At 40.3% G+C, this 16,371-nt stretch overlaps 1 protein-coding gene across 2 annotated transcripts in view; it reads left to right on the top strand.

The window, feature by feature from the left end:
- The window catches only part of ME2 (malic enzyme 2), a 48,963-nt gene that overhangs the window by 11,973 nt on the left and 20,619 nt on the right, over nucleotides 1–16,371 (top strand). Inside the window, exons 1-4 of one of the 2 annotated variants that reach the window (XM_060761259.2) lie at nucleotides 4,991–5,023; nucleotides 8,867–8,988; nucleotides 15,372–15,505; nucleotides 15,919–16,068. In XM_060761259.2, coding sequence (XP_060617242.2) covers nucleotides 8,881–8,988; nucleotides 15,372–15,505; nucleotides 15,919–16,068 — 392 coding nt within the window. In that variant the 5' untranslated portion in view covers nucleotides 4,991–5,023; nucleotides 8,867–8,880. Of the gene's footprint in view, nucleotides 1–4,990; nucleotides 5,024–8,866; nucleotides 8,989–15,371; nucleotides 15,506–15,918; nucleotides 16,069–16,371 lie in introns of those variants that run through there. The other variant, XM_060761258.2, reaches the window with a different exon arrangement.

Genomic DNA, 16,371 nt, shown 5'->3' with positions numbered 1-16,371 from the left:
ACAGAAAACCATAACACATCCTCAACTAAAGAGAAACCAATTTATGACCGCTAATGACCGCTAATAACAAGGGGATAAAAGTCTTAAGTTTGGGATGTGTAGTCAGATGAAGCATCGTTTAGAATCATGCCAAATTCTTGTCCTTGTTTTATGGCAACCTTGCTTTGAAGTTTCATGCTAGGATATTTCATGTTCATGGTTTTGGATTCCTGGATTTCATGATTGCTTACCCAAGCCTTGGATCAATGTATTCTTGATTTTGCTGGATTGTTTGGAGATGTGTGGACTTTGCTTTTATGGACGTTGCTAACTCTACCATGGACTAATTTGTTCCTGCTTATTTTCTTACCTAATTGGATTTACCTATTTCTTTAAGGTCCTTTTTACTTTGCTGCTTTTTTACTTATCTTCAATAAAAGGATTTTTTTTTTCCTATGCAACGTGTGGTGCTTAAAGTCAGAGGCTTATTCTTGTTCTGGAATGTAACACTTCTGTGGGTTTCCAAGGTTGAGTGAACATTTGAACCCTGGTCTCCAGAGTTGTAGTCCAAAGCTCAAACCACCACACCATGTTGGCTGTTGCAAAAATAGCCAAAGAGAGGAATAATGGGGGTTGCAGTCCCAAAAAATATCTGAAAAGCACAGTGATCCATGCTTGATTTGCACCAGGGGTGGGTATCCTACAACCATAATGTCACATTTGATCCTTGGACATTACTTCCAACTTAATCCAGCAGTAATGCCTTAGATTTCTGACAAGGGAAACCAGTCATTCATCTAGCAACTCACCATGCAAAGAAAAGGGTAGAACGACAGAGAAAGAGTAGCTATGGCCACGAGGCATCACCAGCATGGCTCTGTTGACATGTGACCACTGCCATATGAGCCTTGATAGATTACTCCTGTGGAAATGTGACCCCAGATTCAGTGGAGTTCCCTTAGTTGGGATTATCTGTTGGATCTAGGTAATCTCACCTTTATCTACCAAATCTTATGTATTAACATGCAACACCTTATTAGCAACACCTTAATATTCCAATCTTGCTTCATTTCCTGAGTAACTGCAAGCTGCAATCATTGATTGTACAGCCATTGTTTTGTTTGCAAAAACTGTGAATGAATAATGAGTAAATATTCCTAGATGCAGCTGTTAACAGTGGGTTTTACGCAGGGAAAACATTTGCTCCTAGATAAGCACATTTGTCTAGTGCTGATGATGAGTTTGACCTGGCTGCTTGCCCCGTGATAAGATATTTTCTTGCAGAACCAACAATCATCCCTGTTGCTGGAATTGCAGAGACACAGACTCCTCAGTGGCAGATATTGCTGGCAGGATGAAGCCAATATGGGCTGCTTAGTGCAAAATTTTGAATGATGCAGCTTTTAACCCTCAGGCCTAAGTTCAATTCTTAGATGGTCAAAGAAATGGGCATGCAAGAGTTATTCCTGCCTAAATACTATAAGGCACCAGATCCAATATCCTCTTGGAAGCTAAAGAAGATCAGTCCTGCTTTATAGTTAGATGGGAAAGGCTATATTTCAGTGAAAAGAACTGGCATAACCACCTGAGTATTCCTTGTTTAATAAAACAATGAAATTCATGGTATGACCTTAGGTTAAAAGGCAACTTAAGGCAGATATACACAAACTGGTTATAACACACTTTCAGCCAGGTTAGTGGGGAGAAAAAATTCCACAAGAGTGCAGAGCTTTTATTTGTTTGAATACATGATTTGTGTGTGTACACGTTGCTGCCAGGTAAATTGAAGGAGCACACACACACACACACACACTAGTTGTTCCTGCTACAAATGATATCCCAGAGCCATTTCACACTTCAGTATTTATTTTTCTTATCTCTTCACCAATCCGTAAGGTTCAAAGTGGCTTATAAACTACAGACCTGTATCTTTGGAACAAAAGCACAGAAAAGAAGCAATAGAATTTGCCCTCAACTATTTCCAGATTTTTCTTTTGGATTGCTACTTCCAGAATCCCACAGTCAAAGGCAAGAATATCTGCTTTGTACCATGAATTGGACAATCTGAATTTATCCATAAGCAGTTTTATTTTTGGAGCAAGTAGATAATTTCCTTCTGGGTCCAGCACAAGTTCTCTATTTTCTGTTAGAGTCCAATTTTTCTCTCCTTTTCCTGCCCTCATAGTTTCCTTATTGATCTTTGCCCATGATCTTCAGTCCTTCCGATCTATCCCACACCTTCTCCCACGTGCCCAAAGGTCTTTTGCTGACTTAAAAGGAATCCTTTTATACTTCACCTCTTCCTAAGAAAGTTTCCTGAAACAAGAACTTGAAAAAGTGGTCTTTTTGGACTACAGCACTGCTTCTTAAATTAACTCAATGTCCGGATTATGAAAAATGTCTAAGCATCTCCTAATGGCTGTTTTAGACCTTAACACTCTACAGAAGATGCTTCAGCTATACTTTACAAAAGCCTGCTTAGAAAACCTTGCAAATGCTGATTTGTTTTCTGTAAATGTTTGATTTTTTAAAATACTTTTTATATACCTAAATATCCGGAATCCTGAGTGGAAAAGATTAAGAAGCTCTGAATTACAATACCTAGAAAATGCGTAGGAATTTCAAGGATTTCTGTTACAAAAAAGTTCCAAGCTCTGCTCAGGACATAAGCGTGTTACCCCATCTATCTCCAAAAATCGCTCTTTCTCTTGAATCTTTTGAACCAGTCTGTTGTTGGTGAATTAAATATGTGTAACTGAAACAAGTGCCTTATTCACACTGCCTGTTTCATATTCCCACGTCCCATGTGTTAAATTAAATATTGCTTATTGCATATGGTATTCTACTTTTTATTCTGTGCTAATTCTGGGTAGTGGTTGTGGAATAGTTGTTTTATTAACAAGATAGTCTTATCTATCACCTGACACTTTAGTGGCATCCCTAACCTCAGTTCCCTTAATCTGCACTCTCCACTGGCCCCTAATCTGGAAGCACTGCACTAATGTGAGCCTGATCCCAGTTTGACTGTTATCCCAGCCTATTGTTTTAAGATGTTGTTTGATTGCGGGTACGTTTTTATTTGTCTTTAATGCTCTTTTATCTGTAATGTGGGCTTGTCCACTTGTAAGCCTCCCCGAGTCCCTTCAGGGAGATGGTGGCAGGGTATAAGAATAAAGTTGTTGTTGTTGTTGTTGTTGTTGTTGTTATTATTATTATTATTATTATTATTTGAAACACAACAAGATGAGTCCACAGCACACTATCTGCTGGCTGTTGAATTGGATCACATGTCGGACACTTCCCAAGTGTCTAGGACTGTGTGATGTATCGGTGAATAATGCATGCAGATCCCAGTAAGATGGCCTTTTGCAGATGACAGATGGTAATTTTGTCAGCGCCAATTGTGTTTAAGTGCAGGCCAAGGTCTTTAGGCACTGCAGCCAGTGTGCCGATCACCACTGGGACCACCTTTACTGGTTTGTGTCAGAATCTTTGCAGTTCGATTTTTAAATCCTCATATTGTATCAGCTTTTCCAGTTGTTTCTCTGCAGTCGTGCTGTCACCTGGGATTGCGACATCGGCGATCCATACTTACTTTTTTAACACGATTGTGAGGTTAGGAGTATTATGCTCCAAAACTCTGTCTGAATCCGGAAGTCCCAGAGGAGCAACGGTGTTATGCCTCTGCTTTTAGCCTGTCTGCGCGATCTTCTTGCAGCAGCTGAGGATGTGATCTGTTGTTTTATCTGCTTCCTTGCAGAGTCTACATTTGGGATCTGTTGTTGACTTGTCAATTCTGACTTTGATGGCCTTGGTTCGAATGGCTTGTTCTTGGGTCTGCCAGCATCAGGCCCTCCGTCTCCTTTTTCAGAGTTCCACATGAGCCACAGCCATGTTTTTTCTTTGTCAATTTGGCTCTCAATTTTTGCCAGAAACTGTCCATGGAGAGCCTTCTTTTACCAGTTTGCTCTTCTGCTCTGGATTGTGTTTTTACGGTATTCCCTCTTTGTCTTTTGCACTTTAAGCAGTTTACTACTATTGACTTCCCTCAATGTTGGTTCTTGACTGCCCTTCACATAATCTGCCAGTAATAATAATAATAATAATAATAATTATTATTATTATTATTATCTGATCATCCCCATCCTGTCGTAGTAGCAGCAAAAGCAATGGTAGTTCTGATGGAGTTTATGCTGAAAGTGAGTAGAAGGACTTATTATGTCTATAGTAGCAAGTCAGGGACTTGTTTCTTTTTTCTTTCTCTTGCACATCAGCACCCAGAAAGGTGATAAGGTGGATTCAAGCTGTGATGGATTCTTGCCTGTCCTACATTCTCAGTTGTCACCAGAGGAAAGATGGAAGGAAAGTTGCATTGTATTTGCAAGGAGATCTATTTACATCAATAGGTTTAGCAAGGTTGGGGTCACATGCAGAGCTTGGTAAAGTTACTGTTTTTAGACTTCAGCTCCCAGAACCCACCAGTCATTGTGGTTCGTCGCTATAGTAGCAGTAGGTTGTGGATATAGGGCAGCACCAGGGCCAGTGTCCTCCTTCCTTTGCCCTCTTTTCAGACAAGGGCAATCCTACTCTCTGACCTGTGCTTGCTCAGCTATGGTTCTAGTCTCTTCCTATTCACTTATTTCTAGAATAGGGCTCCACAGTCACCTATGGACCCACCATCAGGATACTACACTTGGAGGACCATCATCCTCGGACTACGAGGGATCGCCTAAGACCCACTTATTTATGATTATTTATTAATTTTCTTTTAAACCCAACCCATATAATTCAAGTATGAGATCTCCTTCTGGATGGTGGAGGGGCAAAATGACTTTGAAAGACAGCAAGATGGGGATGATTGATTCATTGTTTGCTTAAATGATACTAAGTTCAGCTTATGAGTTGAAAGACTTGAATTTAGGAAAGCGTATTCATGGATAGGTAAGATGATATTCAGGCCGTGTGCTCTTGGAAAGCATTTATTTTGCCTCCACAGGATGGGAAGGCAGTCTTGTTCCACAAGTCGTTCATCAACCAGAGGCAGGTAAATTAATTTGCTAGGAGGAGTACCTTCTGTTGATTTTATAGAGTAGCTCAATGTCTGTGAGGATGTTTATTTATTTATTTATTTATTTATTATTTCGGTTTCTTCTACCCCGCCCTTCTCACCCCGAAGGGGACTCAGGGCGGCTTACAAAGCAAAGGCACAATTCGATGCCCACATCACATAACAGTCAAAAACAGACATAGCATCAATTCACAGTTAAACAACAATTCCTACATTACAACTATAAAAACCAATAAAATCAATAAAACCAATACAAACCCAATTCCTCCTCATAAACGGTCAGCGTTCGCTATCTCATAGTTCCATTTTCAATTCCACATTGTCAGTCCTGGTCATATTCATCTGATTATCTTCTCTAATTGTCAGATTGCCCAAGGCCTGGTCCCACAACCACGTATTTACCTTCCTCCTGAAGGAGAGGAGGGATGATGACGCCCTAATTTCCCCCGGAGTGAGTTCCGATCTTCTCTACTTGGTGTCATCTTCTCAGCTGTAATGCAAAGTGCAATATGTTAATTGCAGTTGCATTGGAAACTAAAGATCAGCATTATTGACGCTAAGCTGTCATCTGGCTTGGTTGAGGATGCTGGGAATTCTAGGCTAGTTTTTTGATGCATAGGAAGGGTTTCACAGATGATTGGGAGATGTTTCCTTTTAGCCATCTGACTCCAGAGCTCTTTTTCAACCAGATTTGCATTGAAGAGACTTCAATAAAGATGTCATGTTGATCTGTAATTCCTTTGCAGAAGCCTTTCTGTATACATTCACCACAATGATTAATTGCCCTGTTAAAATAGAATAAACATAACGGCTCCTTTGTCTGTTGATAAGTCCTTTACAAAAGATTAAACATAGAGCATGTTTAGCTACAGATGATATCTCTTTTAAGCAGAGGCTGGATGGCCATTTGTCAGGGGTGATTTGAATGCAATATTCCTGCTTCTTGGCAGGGGGTTGGACTGGATGGCCCATGAGGTCTCTTCCAACTCTTTGATTCTATGATTCTATGATTCTTATATTATAAAATGGATTTAGTGGATACTATTTTTGGCAATAGGTCCTGTATTGTTTATTGCTTGTTAATCCTGGGAATTGTTCATTCAAACAGCCATTCTGGATTTTGTCCATGGCCTCCTTGTTTACTCCAGAATTTCCCAAGCCACTTGTGTTTCAAATACCAACACCATTTCCATTGTTTGTGTTGCCAAGCAGTGTGTGAATAAACTTGGTCACAAGCCACTTTGAACTAGTGATTCCGACTAAAGCTATTTTTAGTTTAGTTTCAAACTCAATATGGGCAGACATTGGCAAAAAGTAGCTGGAAAGAACTTTACATTGCAGGCAACTTACACAATATATAATAATATATATTACATGGCAATGACTTTGCCTTTGTATAGTATGGACTAGTGGTTCTCAACCTTCCTCATGCCACAACCCCTTAGTACAGTTCCTCATGTTGTGGTGACCCCCAATCATAAAATTATTTTTGTTGCTACTTCATAACCGTAATTCTGCTACTCTTATGAATCGTAATGTAAATATCTGATATGCCGGATGTATTTTCTAAATACCCAATATGCCCAAATTTGACTACTGGTGGAGTTGGGGGAGGATCGATTTTGTCATCTGGAAGTTGTAGTTGCTAGGATTTATAGTTCACCTACTATCAAAGACCACCCTGAACTCCACCAATGATAGGATTGAACCAAACTTGGCACACAGACTCCCATGCCCAACATTAAATACTGTAAGGGTTTGGTGAGTTTTGGAGTTGTAGTTCACCTACATCCAGAGAGCACTATGAACTCAAGCAATAATGGATCTGGACCAAACTTGGTATGAATACTCAATATGCCCAAATGTGAACCCTGGTGGAGTTTGCGGAAAATAGACCTTGACATTTGGGAGTTGTAGTTACTGAGATTTATAGTTCACTTACAATCAAAGAGCATTCTGAACCCCACCAACAATAGAATTGGGACAGACTTCCCACACAGAACCCCCACGACCAACAGAAAATACTGTGTTTTCTGATGGTCTTTGGCAACCCCCCTGATCCCGACCCCCAGGTTGAGAAATGCTGGACTAGAATCTGATATATAGTTGTTCTTCACATTTGCAATTTTGATCTTTTGATCAACTTTACAAAGTTGATTAATATTCTTTTTCTCTAGGAATCTTTAGGTCCTACAGTTGGAATCTGTGTTTTATTTCCTGATTATATAAAGAAACCCTTTATTCATGGTTTTTTACTTTCCCGGAGGTCCTTAGTTCTTGACCCCAACGAATGTGGAGAGCTAACTATAGTAATAGTGATAGTTGTAGTATGATATTTTCCGGTTTGTTAGTTTGTTATTGATTAATAAAATACCACCTCTAGAATGTTCATTGCTCATGGAGTTAATAAATAAGCCGAGGCATGGAATATTGAACTATGCAAAAGCTGAATGGAATTGGTTACTATCATTCATTAAGACTTACATCTTGGGCTGCATGGTAGTGCATTTCTGTTCTGTTTATTCCTCCTTGGAACAATCAAATATACTGAAAAATCATGCTAATTGCCATCACTGGGGGGGGGGGGGTAGAATTGCATCAGAGGGATGGAGAGATCATCATCTTGAGATAAAACTTGACCATCTTTGTCATAATACAGTGATGATCAAAACCCAGCCCTAAAATTAGAAATGTTTCTACCGAGTTTGTTCTTGCAATTCTGACTTTATGTATTGTTACGATTTTAGAGTTTTTTAAACACTGCTAGCCAAATTTTGTTCATTTTCATGGTTTCCTCCTTTCTGTTGAAGTTGTCCACATGCTTGTGGATTCAATAGGAGGCTTTTCTTTATAGCAAAATAATATGGTTGCACTATTTACAAAAACAAGGTTTCCATAACACAGATAAAGTTCAGCATTCACACTGGAGCTTCACACACCAGGCCTTCTCATACCGAGACCTTCCTCACACTGAGTCTTTTCTCCCATTGAAACCTTAAAACACTGAGGGCTCTCAGACTGATGCCTCTCTCACACTGAGGCAAACTGAGACTGAGGCCTTACCTCACACTGAGGCGTTTCTCCCACGTAGATCTCTCACAGACAGACCTCATAAGCTACAAGCACACCTGCTCATATTGAATTGCAGCTTTACTGAGTCATTACATCCATTTCACCCTTTCAGTGCTTGATTCACATTTTGTAATTAAAAATTCCTAGTTAATTTTTAATATTTCTGACACATATTATGAGTTAATTGAATGTTAGCACTCTTAAATATCTACCCAAATCATCATTAGGTATCGCCCCCGGTGGCGCAGTGGGTTAAACCCCTGTGCCGGCAGGACTGAAGACCAACAGGTCGCAGGTTCAAATCCGGGGAGAGGCAGATGAGCTCCCTCTATCAGCTCCAGCTCCTCATGCGGGGGCATGAGAGAAGCCTCCCACAAGGATGATAAAACATCAAATCATCCAGGCGTCCCCTGGGCAACGTCCTTGCAGACGGCCAATTCTCTCACACCAGAAGCAACTTGCAGTTTCTCAGGTCGCTCCTGACACGACAAAAAACAACAACAAACTATTAGGTATAAAAGAACAGCATTAATGTCCACTCTTCTATTTCTTCTGTAGGGTCATTTATATTTCCCTAAGGAGTTTAATAGGCATAGATGTCTTTTTCAGGCTGTGCATTATGTAGGCAATATTAGAAAACCTTAGAAATCAATATGAATCTTCTTGGATCTCATTATGTTGCCAGCAGAAAACAAGTATTTCCTCTGAATAGCCTGTAATAAAGCCTTTTCTTCTTTCTGTTTCCAGGAAAACTACACAAAATGTTCTCCCGGTTAAGAATAGCTGCTGCTCCTTGCGCCTTGGGATGCCGTGCAATCCATAGAAAAGAAAAGGGCAAGCTCTTGATGTTGAACCCCAGAACAAATAAGGTTAGTTATCTCGATGTATGGCATGCCCCGTTTTGATTCAGTCACAGTGTTGTGAGCCTTAATGCAGCCTGACACCTGCTACAGAAATAGGGTTGTTTTATGTTGAATGCCAAAAACCAACTAAGATAGGAGAGCTCGTATACTGAACAAAGCCAGAAGGACCTCATTTAACCTTGAATACTTTTATTAGCTTGATTGGCATGTAATAGATCTGCTTTTTGCAATATTAAGTAGATCCTCTTAGCAGTGAGTATAATAGAGAATAATCTCTTGTACTTGTGTTACTCAAGTAACTGGTTACTAAACTGCGTGTTTTCATGGGATGTTTAGATCAGTTAACAAAGTGGCTTAAAACACAGCTTTTTTGAAGTATTGCTGTACGTTTGGTTATGATAAAGCCTTCAATTTCAGCAGGCGGAGGACTGATAAAAGGTATCTGGGGGCCCATCTACACTGACCATATAATGCAGCCTGGGGTGCAAGGAAGGAGAAGGCAGGTAGAGGGTCGGTAGAAAGGATGTATTGCAGGTAATTGATTGAGAAAGAAGAACCCACAGGGATAAAACGGAGTAGCAAGGGAATGGAGATGGAAAGCTGCTGCTAATGACAACTGCGGTCTTGGAGGTCTGATCAACTGCACCTTTTGCCTGGCATTGGCAAAAATAAAAGGTGGTCTGTGAGAAAAATCAAGCAATGAGGGAATCTGGAATTTGGCCAGAGGAGTCCAATACAGACCTAGTTTCAGAGAAAACTGTTAAGAGTTATGTCCAGCTACTGGAGATCCCAAGCCAAGTCTCTTCAATCTTCAATTGCCAAGCTAAAGACGGGAGAGGGAGAGAAGAGATATATAGGCTGGGAAACCTATGCTTATCCACAGTTGTTGGGGCTGATTGTAATGTTATATTGCAGCTGATCATGTTGGATGGTTTAAATATAGGATATGAACTTCGCCCACTTATCTTAACTTGAAGTAGAACTGATAAGCGATGCAGAGAATGAGTCAGGTAAGCTGATGGTACTATAGTTATATTACAGCAACAGAGAGTTTTCTGGCATATATGTTGGAGCTCAGCCTGTGATTGTGTTCCAGGATTGTTTATTATTTATTTTTTTCGGGCACTTCTACCCCGCCCTTCTCAACCCTCTCAGGGGACTCAGGGCGGCTTACAACCAGCACAATTCGATGCCATAATTCAACAATTAAAATACATAACCGCAATAACCACAATAGTTAAAACATCCAATTAATACAATAACAACTACAAAGCCAATCTAGTGGCCAACGTTCACCGAGTTCTAAAATCCGTAAGTCCATTCAGCATTACCACAGTCCTTTCCAATTTCTGGTCGTCATTACCTTGTCAGTCTGCCAGATTATCCAAAGGCCTGGTCCCATATCCATGTTTTCAGCATCCTTCTGAAGGAGAGGAGGGATGTTGATGACCTAATTTCCCCGGGGAGTGAGTTCCACAGGTGAGGGGCCACCACTGAGAAGGCCCTGTCCCTCGTCCCTACCAGCCTCATTTGTGATAGAGGAGGGGCCGAGAGCAGGGCCTCCCCAGAAGATCTTAAACCCCGAGGTGGGACATAGAAGGAGATACGTTCGGACAGATACGCTGGGCCTGGGTCAGGGATCAGGGTGCTTTGGATGTGGGGAGTGATGTCAATGAGTTTCAAGATGGCAATGGTTTAGTCAGTGATCTTGATGCAGAGAATGACCAGGAGATCCCTGTTCAAAGAGTAGTTTCCCATGAGAATGTCCCTGAAGGATGTGGGATGGTGTTGTACTTTCTGAATTGTTACCAGAAAGTTCCCATGATAGGGAACACGAAAACAGCTCGGCATCTGGCCCAGCTGCAGAAATTAATGAGCAAATGGATAGACGCGAGGAGTTTAGTCAAAACAGAAAAGCTGAACAGTGGCTTCGGCGGTCTGCCAGGCTTCGAGAAAAAAAGATAAGAAGTCCTCAGTTAAAACGAAACCAATTTCTGAATCCTAGAGGCTTAGCTAACGAGGAGATAAAAGTCCCAAGTACAGGATATGTAGCCAGATGAAGCATCGTTTGGAATCAAGTCAAGATCTCGTTCTTGTTCATGGAAGTTTTGCTTGAGAAATTCATGTTTTAAGTGTCCTTGTTTCATTGTTTTGTTTCTTGGATTTTATGCTCTATATTCATGCCTTGGATTCATGCTTCCTGATTCTTTGCGTTTTATTTGGAAAGTTTTGCCTTGGTTTTTATGGACTTTGCTGGATTATTACCCTGGACTACTTTGTTCTTGCTTATCTTCCTACCTAATTGGATTTACCTATTTCTTTAAAGTGTTTTTTTTTTACCTTATTGCTTTTTAATTATCTTCAATAAAAGGATTGTTTTCCATCCAATTGTGTGGTGTTTAAAGTCAGAGGGCTTTCCTGTCCTGGAATGCAACAGTATAAGACTACTTTTTAACCAGGAAAATCTTCTCAAAAGTCAGGGGGTCATCTTATAGGGTGGCTGCTGAAACTTCCAAGCCAGACTTGAGAACCTGCGGTCACCGCATATGGTGGAGGGAGTTCAAAAACACCTGCGGCCACATCCCTGCCATATGCGGTGAATGTACAAGTACAGTAGAAGAAAATCCACTCACCAAGATTAGTGGAAAGAAGTGACTTAATGTGGTCCCGATGATGTGGTGAGGGGGTGCCACACCGGGAAGATGTAAGTGAAGGGCAGAGCAAGCTGCAGGCATCCAGGACGCTTAGGTTATGGGGAAAAGGGATAGAGCGGTGCTGTGTCCAGAAAAACACACCTCTTTCTGGCCCGCTCTTGTATCCTATTATTGTACCTCCTTCTCTGCCTCTCAGATCTTGTTCCTGAAGACTGCAGTGAAGTGCCACAGGTGCACATGTGCAATATCTGAGAGGCAGAGAAAGAGGTACGTTAATAGGAAAATTACCATATTGAAATCAAATCTGATGGTTTTTTTTTAATTATTTGGTATGCGTCGGAAGAGGGGTAGTCTTATATGATGAGTATATCCAAACTCTAGATTTTAACTGGAAAAGTTGGGGGTCGTCTTATATGCCCAGTTGTCTTATATGCCGGAGAATACAGTATTTTATTAGGTACAGCTCCTTTTAGGTCCATATCCTTAAAAAATGTTGTGTTCTTTCAGCTATAGTAATTTTTGTAATGAAAATAAAACCCCTATATCTGATGGGGTGATTATGTTCTTCACTGAAGCACAGTTGTCTGAAACTGTAGGTGACTGAATGCCATTAGATCCCCTGACTTCCAGTTCCCTCTATTGATACCTAGAGGGGTGTCCTCTCTAAAAATGTGCTAGGTCCTTCAACATGATTCTGGTAACTTCCTGAGGAAGCATTTTTTTTATGTCAGGAGCGACTTGAGAAACTGCAAATCGCTTCTGGTGTGAGAGAATTGGCCGCCTACAAAGACATTGCCCAGGGGATGCCTGGATGTTTTACCATCCTGTGATAGACTTCTCTCCCCCGCATGAGAAGCTAGAGCTGACAGATGGAAGTTCATCCTGCTCCCCGGATTCGAGCCACAGACCTTTCGGTCAGCAGTCCTGCCAGCACAAGGGTTTAACCCATTGTGCCACCAGGGGCTCCTGGGGAAGCATATAATAAAACTATATCAAGGGCATAGCAAATTCCCAGAGACTCCATTTCTATTATTTCTACTATTTTTCCATTATTGGGGTCTAATTATAGACATTGCAATAAAATAATTTCCTTGGAATGTGTTTGAATAATAATAATAATAATAATAATAATAATAATAACAACAACAACAACTTTATTTATACCCCGCTACCATCTCCCCAAAGGACTCGGAGCGGCTTGCATGAGGCCAAGCCCAACAACACATCAATAAAACAAGAAAGCAATAAACAAAAACAATACAATTAGTATAAATCACATATAAACAATAACACACAAAGATTTAAAAACCTATGGCCGGGCCAAATGTAATAGTTTAAAATTAAAAATTAAATATAACCAAAAACTCTAAATCAGATACAATTATTTCATTCATTTATAGATTTCCTGGAAATTTTCCAGTTCTTGTTGGAAACCCTAACTCCCTGGCTATACCCAGACATTTTGGTAGAGGTTAACTCGTGCACTTCACAGCCTTCTCTACAAATTCCCCATCAAATTAGTACCTGAAAAGAGAATTTATTGTACCCTGTGGACTGATTTCCTCCTACTTCAGAACATTCTGCTGAAAGAGGAAATAAGGAACGATGCACTGTAATCAAAAGACACCAAGGTCACTGCCCGGTTTATTGTTCAACTTGGCACTTGTTTTATTGAAACGGAGTTGTAAGAGGATTAAGGATGCTAAGTGAAAGTCCAGGCAGATAGATATGTAACAGAGCAGCAGGGAGCAGCTAGATTGGTGAGGGATTGTGCTAAGAAAGGTGATATAAAGGCCAGCGTATTCTTATCTCCTTGCAAATGATTAGCCCTTTCAGTAGTAATATTCACACATTTACCACATTTTACGTGGAATGTCATGGCAAACCCTGACCTCTCTATCTGGGAACGCAGTATCTTCAAAGAAGAGGAAACGTCTGAATATGTAGAGAACACATTGTAGATGAAATCCAAGATTAATACTCCAGATCCCTTTTTCTTTAGGAGCACAGCTTGTTTCACAAAGGCTAAAGTCTTGTTCTGTATGATTACAGACATACAAACACACACACACACACACACCATGGCAGATACCAGCTCAGGAAATGAAAGGCATTAAAAAGATGTTTGGCTCACTGAAATCCAATCTTTAAAAAACAAAAGCAAGAGGGCAAAACCTTTTATGTGAAGCACTCAGCATGGTTGGCTGGGTTAGTTAGTTCACTATTATTGGTAAGTAAAACAGGGTCATGTTTTCACATTCCTTCAGACATTTACATAAAATAAGACTTATAGAGAGGTTGGGGAACATCAATAGAAGGAAGTTGTAGCTTCTATACGCTGCTTGTGAGATTTCCCTATTCATCTGTTTGGTCACTGTAAATAAAAACAGAATGCTAGACAAACTAAGCCTTGGTCTGCTTCTGCAGAACTTCTGTTGTGTTTTTCTTGGATTGCAACATTTAAGTGCTTTGTTGATAAGATTTAGTATTCATAATAAATTAATAAATGAAATTGATCTTCCTTGTTCCAACTAATTTAATGCTAGATTGAATATATATAGATTTCCAGGTACTTAAAAAAAAGTGGGTAACAAACACTTTTCTACATTTAGAATTAGTGCGTTTTTTGAACTACAATTCCCAGAATCCCCCAGCCAGTATGGCCACTGGGAAGGATTTTTGGAGATTCAGTTCAAACAAATCACATTTTTGAACTTGGTATAGGCATTCTGTTTCACATACGAGGGTTATCCGAAAAGTAAGGTTACAAGGCACTTAGCTCTCGTGGGGAATTTTCTCAGGGAAGTTGGTATCACTGCCATGTAGCGGGAAGCCAGCGGAAGCGAACGAGCAGTGCCAGTCGTCAGTAGCTCATCTACTGGCGTTGTGGTGAAAGTTAGAGATGAATGTCCTCATTCTGTTTCCCTCCAAGTGCAAAGTTCGCACTGTAATGTGCTACCTAAATGCTAAGGGCATGAACGCAGCTGCGATTCATTGCAAAATCATTTCAGTTTATGGAGAGGACATAATGTCAAGACAGTATGTGACAAAATGGGTACGGAATATGTTGTGAGACCATGAAGAAACTTTGCAGAGCCATCCAAAACAAACATTGTGGGATGCTGACAGTGGGAGCCTATCTCCTTCATGACAATGCACGTCAGAACTTCGCTCATGGAACACAAGAGTTGTTGACTTGATTAGGTTGGGATGTTTTAAGCCACACCCCTCAGAGCCCCGATCTCGCACTCAGTGAGTATTATCTGTTCACTGAATTGAAAGAGCACTTGGGTGGAAAACACTTTTCTGATGATGACGAGGTGAAAATTGAAGTGACAAACTGGCAGAAAAAGATGAAGGGAAATTTGTATGACACATGCATCAAAAACTCATCCCATGTATGACAAAACGTACTGAATCGAATGGTGATTATGTGGATAAATAATGTAATACCTGTGCTACAATCCATGTAAGTTTTATTAAAATATATTCATTCTTTGTATTTTTTTTAAAAAAATCTTGTAACCTTGCTTTCCAGCTAACTCTCGTACATTCATACTTAAGTCCATCCCATCCTGTGTCTGTAGCCACTTTAATTTTCAGTTTGGACCTTAGGGACCAAGTAAGTGTAATAAACAGCTTCAGAGATGGAAGCACTTCTATATCTTCCTGAAATCCAGAATTAGTACTACTAGACCTAATGTGTAGCCTTTGCTCTTCCTCTCTTTCTTCCAGGGCATGGCTTTTACGTTGAAAGAACGGCAAATGCTTGGGCTCCAAGGACTTCTACCTCCAAAGATAGAGACGCAAGACATCCAGGCCTTACGCTTCCATAAAAACGTGTCCAAAATGACAGATCCTTTGGAAAAGTAAGAATGCGTTGGCAGAAACACTCACTCTTCATTTTATTTTCACAATGCATTATTGGGATTTGGATAAGATATTGTTCCAATTGTGATATGGAGAACTGTTGCAGATTTCACAAGATGAATATAAGATGTCCTTAATCCCACAGGGGGGAAATAAGGCAATTTGCAGTTAATTTAATATGGGAACAGCCAGTTTGGGAAGCAATAGGAAGAAAAGGGAAAGTGCCTGCTAAATCTACCTACCTCTGGCTGTGTCTCTCCTTCTTGAAGCCTCCAAGGTTGCTTTCCATTAGAAAATTAAAATGGACACCACTGGCATGAGCAGATGACCAATTTTTCCTCTTTCATATCAGTTCCTGAGTGTCAACAAACATCTAAAAATGTAATTTCCCTCCACACTGTTTCATTTTCAGATACATCTATCTCATGGGAGTGCAGGAAAGAAATGAGAAGTTGTTCTACAGGATATTGCAAGATGATATCGAGCAGTTAATGCCGATTGTTTATACCCCAACGGTGGGCCTAGCGTGTACCCAATATGGACATATCTTTAGGAGGCCAAAGTAAGAACAGTTTTATATTATCTTTTTTTTTGTATAAGTATCTATGGATGTTATTAGAATGACCATTAAAAGTCAAAATCCATTGTCTTTCTTCTCACAACTTCTGAGGATGCTTGCCATAGATGCAGGTGAAACGTCAGGAGAGAATGCTTCTGGAACATGGCCATACAACCCAAAAAACTTACAGCAACCTGTTGTCTTTTTCTTTGTTCTTGTTAACTTGGTAAACCATTGTGGAAGTTGTCGGCAGTATGTGTACAAACCCAATGTCTGCTGCCAAATAATTGTTTACTTTTGTCCAAA

Source organism: Anolis sagrei, chromosome 2, assembly GCF_037176765.1.
Source record: "Anolis sagrei isolate rAnoSag1 chromosome 2, rAnoSag1.mat, whole genome shotgun sequence".
Taxonomy (NCBI): Eukaryota; Metazoa; Chordata; class Lepidosauria; order Squamata; family Dactyloidae; genus Anolis; species Anolis sagrei.
The sequence above is the reverse complement of the archived record's forward strand: the minus strand, read 5'-3'. Positions and strand labels throughout refer to the sequence as shown.